The sequence below is a fragment of the Heloderma suspectum genome, chromosome 3 (assembly GCF_057233095.1).
Source record: "Heloderma suspectum isolate Gila_16-S chromosome 3, 16-S_ref, whole genome shotgun sequence".
Classification (NCBI taxonomy): Eukaryota; Metazoa; Chordata; class Lepidosauria; order Squamata; family Helodermatidae; genus Heloderma; species Heloderma suspectum.
The window spans coordinates 185,967,082-185,978,131 of NC_139460.1; the positions used below are offsets into that span (position 1 = coordinate 185,967,082).

At 42.1% G+C, this 11,050-nt stretch overlaps 1 protein-coding gene and 1 long non-coding RNA gene across 7 annotated transcripts in view; one reads left to right on the top strand and one right to left on the bottom strand.

Moving 5' to 3' along the window:
* The window catches only part of TM9SF3 (transmembrane 9 superfamily member 3), a 77,339-nt gene extending 75,075 nt beyond the window's left edge, over positions 1 to 2,264 (top strand). For both annotated transcript variants that reach the window (XM_084841382.1, XM_084841383.1), the window contains one exon: positions 1,703 to 2,264. In XM_084841382.1, coding sequence (XP_084697508.1) covers positions 1,703 to 1,770 — 68 coding nt within the window. In that variant the 3' untranslated portion in view covers positions 1,771 to 2,264. The remainder of the gene's footprint in view (positions 1 to 1,702) is intronic.
* Positions 1 to 11,050, bottom strand: part of LOC146350526 (uncharacterized) — a 201,994-nt gene that overhangs the window by 102,918 nt on the left and 88,026 nt on the right. The gene's annotated exons all lie outside the window — the stretch shown is intronic.

Here is an 11,050-nt window from a genome sequence, read left to right on the forward strand (position 1 = left end):
CAGTCTGACCTCCCTGCCCACTCCTCCTCGCAGCCAGCACAGAGAGAACCACATCAGCTGCCTCTCTCAAAGTCGCAAAAGCAACCTTGGAGAGGACAGAAAGGGGGCAGTTCTGTGGGCAGGGAGGGGAGGGGAGGGGACTGGGGAGGCCAGCTTACGAAGAATGCTCCAGCCTCCCTAGCCTCCTTCCCTCCTGCTCCACAGAGCCCCAGCTAGATGGGTGAAAATGGGCGATTGCTAAGATGTGTGATTGTGCCCTTTGTTTGTTATGTCCTTGCAAAAATGTGTTCTTAGTAGTCTTCCTGAACTCTGGGTTGAAGTTTGATTTCTGTCACATCAGTAACTGTTATCATGAGCTATAAATCAATTTAGATATCTTAAAATGATTATTAATTTCAATAGATATAAACTGATGTAAGAGATTTATAGATCTGCATCAATTGTGAATGTCTTTATATAGGAATGCTCCTATGTACAGCAATGTTTTAATGAGTACAACAGGAATTAGTGGTTTCTTCTTACTTGTTGCTTGGCAGTATGAAACAGACCACCCATTTCCTCCCAATTCTGGGTTGCCTTTTCTCTAGTCTAGAGAAGCATGCAGGACAAGTCTGGTCTCCAGCTGAGCTTCAAATTGGGTTTTCTTTCTTAAAAGACAGTTGGATGACTTCAGTGCATCGAACCTACCAGGGACTGATGCTCACAATTTCACATGCAAGGAGGGCTAGTTGGGCAAAACTTAACTGCTGCATCTCTCTCACAGCCCACTAGAGAGAGGCTAAGATAGTGCATGAGGGATAAGAAGTTCCTTTGGGTTCAGCTTTGAAGCTGTGTCCCAGGGACTGTAGTTGCCTCAAAGACAGCTCAGAGTGAGTGAAACAGCTCCTCCAGTTGTTTTTGTTTCCCCACCGCCTTTCTGTTGGTGGCAGACACTTTTTTTTCATGCCACAACTTGAATCCCTTTCTCCAGACTTGTCCCTTACACTGGCTGTGGCTGGGCTCATTAGGCACATCCCCTTATTCAGTTGTCTTGGCCCTAGTCCAGTTAGCCAGTAGCTTAATCGGCATCTCATTCAGTCTTCAGAGTAATCTGCTGCTTCTCCCTCTCCCACTCAGCTTCTTCAGCAGCTCCTTAACCTTGTTGCCATTCATCTTAACTCCAAGAGAGAAGAGTTAGTCTATTTTGCTAGAGGATCTATGTCAAGCTCAGGTCCCAGCATGTTAACATCCTGGGTAGGATGTTAACATGCCTCCAGAGGACTCTGTTCCCTGCAAACTACTTATCTCACTGTTTATCTTCCTCCTGGCCTCCACAATTCTGGAGCTCCCCATAAGTTGGGGTGCTGTAAGAACATATTGTGTAGTCCTCTTGGTTAAGAGTACCACAGTAAGCAATTCAAAGAGGATAATTTTTGGAACCATTCCTGCTGCGTTATTCTTCAGATTTTTTTATTTTATTTTACCCAGCATGACTTCTGCAGGTTGAGACGTTTCTCAATCTGTTGTTACGGGAAGTAAGTCATTCCTGCTTGGGTAGCAAGATCCCAAATTGTCCCCTTTGCTTTCAGCCATAAGTATTTTCACAGGTGCTTAGCATAGGCCACACAAGGTCCCTTGGCCTAGGCAAACACTGGATCTCTTGCAAACATTATCTTATTAAACTTTAGTGAATCTAATCTGTATGTTTGTCTTGTCTTTGCAGGAGCTATTGGCTATATGGGAACAAGTGCCTTTGTTAGAAAAATCTACACCAATGTGAAAATTGATTAAGGAAACTGGACTCTGGAAGAGTTAACATTTTGGGGTGGGTGGGATGGGAACAGAGTATATAAACTTGCACACCAAAAAGCGCAAGAAGAAAATCGTGTGTTTAACTCTGGGCACTCTGTGGGTCTTTCTCTTGTGGATCATTTAAAGCAACATCTGTTTTCATTGATCCTAGGTTCTTACTGACTTCCTCCAACTGTTCTCAGCAAATGCTTGGATTGTATCCTGTAGGCATGACCACAGTACATGCTAATCTTCCCCAAAAAACTAGCTCATAAAGATGAAATAGACTAGCTCTCTTCAGTGAAGAGGACAAACTGTATTTAAGCATTTGTTCCATTCGATTAAAAAGGAAAGTGAAACACGTGGCTCCTAAAACTTTTCTGATTAGTTACTGGTACTTAAAATACTGTTCTGGAAAGATTTTTTCCCTCCAGTTTTAGTGTTATTTGACAGAGTAAAGAAACACTGGGTGCTACCAGAATAATTTGCAATATCACCTATTATAAAATATACATGCATTTGTTTAAAAAAGCAAATATTTGCATGCAATATCAGTTTAATAGGACCAGCTTTCCATTTGTTCATTGTTTAAAGGAATATCCAGCTATATCTGAGATCCATCCAAAGAAACTAAGTACAAAGGTGGAATTCTCTGCACTGCAATTTTTGTACAGTTAGCAAACAAAGATGTTAAATGAAGATGATGCATTCTGTTTTTATTGAACACTTGGAGGTCTCGATAAAAAAAAATGAATGTCTACAATGATTTATTTCTTTTCTCCTAACTCAGCCACCTGCTCCCACCCCCAGTTTGGAGTGTTTACCTGATGATTTAAAAGGGGTAACAAGTGTATAAAGCATTAAATGATGTAACTTAGATGTAGCTCCCAAATGTATTTGGATGTACAGATTTACTAAAGAATACTTTTTCTGATGATTCATTGTACAAATGTGTGAATTTAGGTGGCTTTTTACATCTTGCCTGCTATTGCATGAAATGTTGGGGATTTCCTTGCAATGTGTGTGTGTGTCATGTTTTCTGTTTATTGACGCTCTTTCAAAAGCAAAAACTTGTAATTTATAACAGTTTAATTTTTGTTTAGTTTTCTCTGAACACTTGTGTAATATCTAAAGCAATGCTGCTTTAAGTGTTCAGAAAATTTAAAATAAACTTTTCAGACAAATGTTCTGATTGTGAAAATAGATAAATTTGAAGTTGGAAATGGGTTTTTAAGCAGTACTGCAGAATGCCAGCTTCTGAATAAACTTCTAATGTATTCTTCCGATACCAAAAACCAGAGGATTTGTCACAGTCCGGTTCCAGTATGCTTGTTCATCTAGTAATAATTTACCTGGCTTATGAAAAGAAGGTTCCTATTAAGTGAATAGACTATGTAGGACAGCCTTTGGCAACTTGACACCCTCCAGATGTGTTAGACTACAAGTCTCATCATCTGCAGCCAGAATGACCTTTGGTGGTGATGGCAATTGTAATCTGGATGGCACCAGGTTGGGGAAGGGTGATGTAGGTGAAAGAGACAAGAGTTTGTAAAGAAAGATAATTTTCTGAAGGTCATGAAAGCTAGTTGCAGCAAGGTCTTCAGAGTTCCTTGCTTTTGAAGAAGGTTTAAGGTAAATTTTAGCAAGTATCTGCAAGACAAGATACCAAATAATGCAATTATTCCCAAAAGGCAAATTACTGTGTGGGGCTTTTGTTAATCCTAAATTGTGTGCTTGAGTGTGTGTGTGTGTGTGTGTGTATGTGTACACATAAAGCAAAACAATTTTCCTGAGATAAGTTCACTTAGATTTATTTTCATATTGGAAAACAATTGTGCAAGAGAGGGAAAAATACAACTTACAATAAGTGAATTGTAATGAACTATTATCTGAAAACTTACGCATGTAGTCAAGTTCTATGGTGAGTCTGCAGTTCTCTTCCTAACCTAAATGGCAGACAGACATTAAATGATTTTGGCCCTCTGATTTTGGTAGTGTTTGCAATTCATTCTATAAACACAAAGAATGTATTTCTAAATTCTGTTAGAATGGGTGAAATCTTCCATTTACTACTTCCACGTAGAGCAATTGCTTTTCCTTTCAGTGATGCTTGCACTGGGGTGCTGCACAGGCTGTATTGAAATAATTGCAGAGCAGCAGGGTGTGTCTATATTTAGCACATCATGATGTCAAAGTAGATTGGATCTTTACCTCTGATAAGTTTGCAAACTGGAAATATTACTTAGAAGGATGACTAAAATTTCTAGTCTTCTGTCACTGTTGAAGAACTATCATATTTCTCTCCCTCATTCTTTGGTTTTCATGTTCTGTGCCCTGTGCATTATGGGTAGTATCCAATACTGCCACTGTACTCCTACTCGATCTGTTACGCAAGCGGGACCCACTGCTTGTGTAATGGGGAGCTAGCAGTTCTAAAATTAACCCCAGAAACAAGCTGCTTCCAGATTGGGACAAGTCAGCAGAGCTTCCTTCTGCAAGCTCCACTGACCTAATCCATTCCGTAAATGAGTGTTTCCATTTCTTTCAGAATGATTTTAGAGCCAATGGCTCCCTGTTATGGAAGCAATGGGTCCCGCTGGCATGTGGGCAGGCTTGGATACTATATCTTGTATCAAAGTCCTGAATAAAATAGGCAAATTAAGGGAGCAATCCTATCGGGATAAGCGGCCTCCTCCAAACTTGGAGGCAACTGCTTATCCAGTGTGTGGTGGGAAGAGCGTGGAGGGGATCCTCTCCTCCACACTCCAGCTGCCCTGCCTTTGCAGCTATACTGCAGATTTCAGCTGTCTAGCCAAGGGACATCGGAACATGGGGTTGGGGAGGCTAGACACATAAGAAGTGTCAGGCCAGTACTTCCACACTCCCCGCACCCGGGAACTTCCCCTTTTGCCCTACTCTGCACTGCTTTTACAAGCACGGAGCCTGGGAGACAATCCGCACCATCTACAAGGTGGCGGGGGAGGGAGCAGGGAGGTGGTTCTCTGACCAATCCTATGGGAACTGATCAATCCTATGGCCGTCTAGCCGCTGTCTAGTGGCCATAGGATTGTGCTCTTAAGTGATACTATTTTGCATACTATATTTATGTGGGCATTTATATTCAGCCCTTCAGTGTTGCCACTCCTGTTGTGACTTACAATAATATTAAAAGCAATTACAATAAGAAAACATGAAGAACACAGAGCAGTTAACATATATGGTAGCATAATTGAAACTGATGTAAACAGTATTTTGTAGAGTCTTGTGTGGCGCAGAGTGGTAGGTGGCAGTATTGCAACCGAAACTCTCCCCACGACCTGAGTTCGATCCCAACGGAAGCTGGGTCCCAGGTAGACGGCTCAGGTCAACTCAGCCTTCCAACCTTCCGAGGTCGGTAAAATGAGTACCCAGTTTGCTGGGGGAAAGGTAGCCACAACTGGGGAAGGCAATGGCAAACCACAATGCTATAGTCCGCCATGAAAACGCCAGCGAAAGCGGCGTCCCTCTAGGAGTCAGGAATGACTCGGTGCTTGCACAGGAGGAAACTTTCCTTTCTAAACAGTATTTTAAAGGCATGGGCAAAAAAATGTTCATCTAGTGCTGGACAGGCATACATTTACGTATCAGGTGAGCCTCCCTAAGGAGAGCTTTCTATAGAGGGGGGTGCCACAATGGCATCAATTCTCCAGTTGTTACCCACCTAACTTCCAAAGGCAGGGCCGCCTGTAAAAGATCCAGCAAAGATTATCTCAGTCTATGGGCAGGTTCATCTGGGAATAGGCAGTCCCTGAGATGGCCTGGTCCTAAGCCATACAGGCTAGCACTAATATTTTTGAATTGTGCTCAGAAATGGCTTGGCAGACAGTGAAGTTGTTTTTGAACTGCAAGATGTGTTTGATTCTGGGACAATTATGAGGTTCCAAGAGTTCTTCAAAGGCAGCTCCATATGTGACACAGTATGGATAACAGTTCCAGCAGGCTTTTTGCCAAGGCCTGGGGTGGCAGACCAGAATGATATGGAGATTTGATGATGAGTAGATATGTGGAAGAGGTTTATACAGTGATTTCACTGATTGCTAGAATCCATGCTTAAACCAACACTTTAGTTTCTACACTTTTTACCATGCTCTACCTATGGTACCAAGGAAATGGTGGTTTTTCCATATTGGCTTCTGCAAATTCCTTTTTTTTAAGTTGCAAGATAATTTTCTTAGTGTAAGTGCAAAAATGAAGTGTGAGGTGTGTGTGTATAAATAAAACTCTTCATAAATGTTTGTATCTGCTGTAACTCAAGTCATATTCAGGCAGTGCAACCAGCCAAATGAAGACCAGTTGGGACCATTATATGCTGTGAATGCTGTCTTTCCCAGGCTATAGAATTTTTTAAAATGCAGAGAGAAAAAGCCATCTCCATTCTTGGCTTCTGCTCTGGAGTAATGTCTACTAGAGAGCATCTAGCTGTCCTCCCACATTGCATTTTACTTATCAAGAAGCGAAAAGTTCCCCAAACTGCTGTTTGGACTCCCAGAGAAGCCTAAAAGCAGGGCTTAACAGAGATAGTCCTCCCCCAGTTGCTGCTTCTCAGCAACTGCTATTCATAAGCAGTCTGTCTCTGAGTGTGGAAGTTTCGTATAGCCATCACAACTACTAGGCATAAACAACTTGTCCTCTGTGAATTTGTTTAATCCCTTTTTAAAGCAATTTAAGCTAGGGGCCATCACATCTTATGGCAGTGAATTCCATAAGGTTATGAGAATTATTTTTTGTCTGTCGGAAGTCTACTTACTACTAATCTAGTTAATTGGATGACCCTGAATTCGAATATCAGGGATAAAAACTTATATGTATCCACTTTTCCCATACTGTACATAACGTTTATAAACCTTTTATACCCCTTTAAACTATCTTTTTTCTAAGCTAAAACCCCCCAAACACTTTTAGCTGTTCTTCCTAGGGCAAGTGCTTCTTCCCCTGGTCATTTTGGACTTTTCTGCTCTTTTTCCAGCTCTACATTTTTTTTTAGATATAATGACTATATTAAAACACTTTATGGCACCTTAATTACTTAACAGATTTCTTGTGGCATAAGCTTTCATGGACTTTTATCAAATGCATATACTCAGTTGCCAGTTATAAGACACGTGAGTATAAATTAAATACAAGAGGTAGAATCTGTAACAATGCTAAGTAAAGTTTAAATGCATACAATATAAATATAGTAACAATTCACAACAGCAGTAACAGATGAAAACGCAATGTGGCCACACCATGGGAAGCAGTATATAAATGTTCTTAAATAAATGTTCCTAAATATCCCTAGCATGTAATTTTCATCCTTGTATGACCGTGAGAGTACTGGATTTTGCTGTACGATAACAGGATCCTACACTGTAGGGACTACTAGGTAAATCTGCCTAGTCTGTCTTCTTTTGACTTCTTTTTACCTAGTACACCACTTATCTTCAGCTTTGTAAGTAGAAAACCTTTTGTTCCTCACTATTTCTTTTTTTCTCCTCTCAAGGAACTTGTGTGTTTCACTTAAGGATAGAAACATCTGGTTAACAGCGGGATTTCATATTTTCAGGAATTGGGAAAAGCATATGCTATATGTGCGTGCGTGGCTGGCTGGCTGAAATAACTATTCGTGTGCCCCGTAGAAGTTTTCTTCATTAAAAAGGGTGGCTCCTGATACCCAACATCAGATGGTGACGGCCGCTGAAGAAGAGGGAGATTTTTAGGGTGCCTTTTAGGATTCAGCTGATCTCTGGCAGAAGCCACATTTGTTGTTGTTCAGCCGTTCAGTCGTGTCCAACTCTTCGTGACCCCATGGACCATAGCACGCCAGGCCTTCCTGTCCTGCACTCTCTCCTGGAGCGTGCTCAAGTCCATATTCATTGCGTCGGTGATGCTATCTAGCCATCTCATCCTCTGCCATCCCCTTCTCCTTTTGCCTTCAGTCCTTCCCAGCATCAGGGTCTTTTCCAGCGAGTTTTCTCTTCGCATTAGGTGGCCAAAATATTTGAGCTTCAGTATCTGTCCTTCCAATGTGCACTCAGGGTTGATTTCCTTTAGGATTGACTGATTTGACCTTGCAGTCCAGGGGACTTGTAAGAGTCTTCTCCAGCACCACAGTTTGAAAGCATCGATTCTTCGGCGCTCAGCCTTCCTTAAGAGTCCAGCTCTCACAGCCATACGTTGCTACTGGGAAAACCATAGCTTTGATTAGACGGATCTTTGTCGGCAAGGTGTTGTCTCTGCTTCTTACTATGCTGTCTAGGTTTGCCATAGCTTTCCTCCCAAGTAGCAAGCGTCTTTTAATTTCATGGCTACGGTCACCATCTGCGGTGATCTTGGAGCCCAAGAAAATAAAATCTGTCACTGCTTCCATTTCTTCCCCTTCTATATGCCATGAAGTGATGGGACCAGATGCCATGATCTTAATTTTTTTAATGTTGAGTTTCAAACCAGCTTTTGCACTCTCCACTTTCACCCTCAACAAAAGGCTCTTTAGATCCTCTTCGCTTTCTGCCATTAGGGTGGTATCATCTGCGTATCTGAGGTTGTTGATCATTCTCCCGGCAGTCTTAATTCCGACCTGTGATTCATCCAACCCAGCGTTTCTTATGATGTACTCTGCATATAAGTTAAATAAGCAGGGCGACGATATGCAGCCTTGTCGTACTCCTTTCCCAATTTTGAACCAATCGGTTGTTCCATGTCTGGTTCTTACTGTTGCTTCTTGACTCTCGTACAGGTTTCTCAGGAGACAGGTAAGGTGGTCTGGTACTCCCATCACTTTAAGAATTTGCCACAGTTTGTTGTGATCCACACAATCAAAGGCTTTAGCAGTCAGTGAAGCAGAAATAGACATTTTTCTGGAATTCTCTTGCTTTCTCCATGATCCAGCGAATGTTGGCGATTTGATCTCTAGTTCCTCTGCCTCTTCGAAACCCAGCTTGTACTTCCGGTAGTTCTCGGTTCGCATACTGCTGAAGCCTAGCTTGTAGGATTTTGAGCATAAGCTTGCTGGCATGTGAAATCAGCGCAATTGTACGGTAGTTTAAACACTCTTTGGCGTTGCCCTTCTTTGGAATTGGAATGTAAACTGACCTTTTCCAGTCTTGCGGCCACTGTTGAGTGTACCAAATTTGTTGGCGTATTGAGTGCAGCACTTTAACAGCATCATCTTTTAGGATTTTAAATAGCTCAGCTGGAATACTGTCATCTCCGCTAACTTTGTTGTTACTAATGCTTCCTAAGGCCCACTTGACTTCACTCTCTAGGATGTCCGGCTCAAGTTCAGTGACCGCACTATCATGGCTATCGGAGGCATTAAGATCTTTCCTGTATAGTTCTTCTGTGTATTCTTTCCACCTCTTCTTCATCTCATCTGCTTCTGTTAGGTCCCTGCCTTCTTTGTCCTTTATCATGCCCGTCTTTGCACAAAACGTTCCCTTGAGATCTCCAATTTTCTTGAAGAGATCTCTAGTCTTTCCCATTCTGTTGTTTTCCTCGATTTCTTTGCAATGTTCATTTAAGAAGGCCTTCTTGTCTCTCCTTGCTATTCTCAGGAACTCTGCATTCAGTTGGATATATCTTCCCCTTTCTCCCTTGCTTTTCACTTCCATTCTTTACTCAGCTACTTGTAAAGCCTCCTCAGACAGCCACTTTGCTTTCTTGCATTTCTTTTTTTTGGGGATGGATTGAGTTGCTGCCTCCTGAACAATGTTACGGACCTCCATCCATAGTTCCTCAGGCACTCTGTCCATCAGGTCTAATCCCTTAAATCTATTCCTCACCTCCACTGTATATTCATAAGGGATATGGTTTAGGTCATACCTGAATGGTTTAGTGGTTTTCCCTACATTCTTCAATTTAAGCCGAAATTTTGCAAGAAGCAGCTCATGATCTGAGCCACAGTCAGCTCCAGGTCTTGTTTTTACTGACTGTATAGAGCTCCTCCATCTTTGGCTGCAAATGACATAATCAATCTGATTTCGATATTGACCATCTGGTGATGTCCATGTGTAGAGTCGCCTCTTGTGCTGTTGGAAAAGAGTGTTTGCTATGATCAGCGTGTTCTCTTGGCAAAACTCTATTAGCCTTTGCCCTGCTTCATTTTGTACACCGAGGCCATGCTTGCCTGTTATCCCGGTTATTTCTTGTCTTCCTGCTTTGGCATTCCAATCCCTATGATGAAAAAGACATCTTTTTTTGGTGTTAGTTCTAGAAGGTATTGTAGGTATTCATAGAACCGATCAACTTCAGCTTCTTTGGCCTCAGTGGTTGGGGCATAGACTTGAATTACTATGATGTTGAATGGTTTGCCTTGGATTCGTACTGAGATCATTCTATCGTTTTTGAGATTGTACCCCAGTACTGCTTTTCCCACCCTTTTGTTGACTATGAGTGCTACTCCATTTCTTCTAAGGGATTCTTGCCCACAGTAGTAGATATGATGGTCACCTGAATTAAATTCGCCCATGCCTGTCCATTTTAGTTCGCTGATTCCCAAGATGTCAATGTTCAATCTTGCCATCTCATGTTTGACCACCTCCAGCTTACCTTGATTCATTGATCTGACATTCCAGGTTCTTAAACAATATTGTTCTTTACAGCATCGGATTTTCTTTTCACCACCAGACACATCCACAGCTGAGTGTCCTTTTGGCTTGGCCCAGCCGCTTCACTCTTTCTGGTGCTACTTGGAAATTCCCTTTGCTCTTCCCCAGTAGTATATTGGACACCTTCTGACCTGAGGGGCTCATCTTCCGGCGTCATCTCTTTTAGCCTTGTGATACGTTCCATGGGGTTTTCTTGGCAAGAATACTGGAGTGGGTTGCCATTTCCTTCTCCAGTGGACCACATTTTGTCAGAACTCTCCGCCATGACCTGTCATCTTGGGTGGCCCTGCACGGCACAGCTTATGGCTTCACTGAGTTACGCAAGCCCCTTTGCCACAACAAGGCAGTGATCCAAATAAGACAACATGGACTGCAGTTCTCTTGCTAGAACCACATGGAACTCACTATTGAATTGCAATCTTATGCATTTTTAGATAGAAAAAAGTTCTACAACTGCCAACATTCCCCAACCAGCCATGCTGAGTGGGGAATGCTGAGAGTCATAGGACTTCTTTCTATCTAAACCTGCATGGGATTATGCCCTAAACGGAGCTAACGTTTTAATTCTGCTTCCTGCTGACTGTAAGACTCTAGCACCACAACCCTATGCATGTGTACTCAGAAGTAAGACCATGGTACTTACATCCAGGTAAATG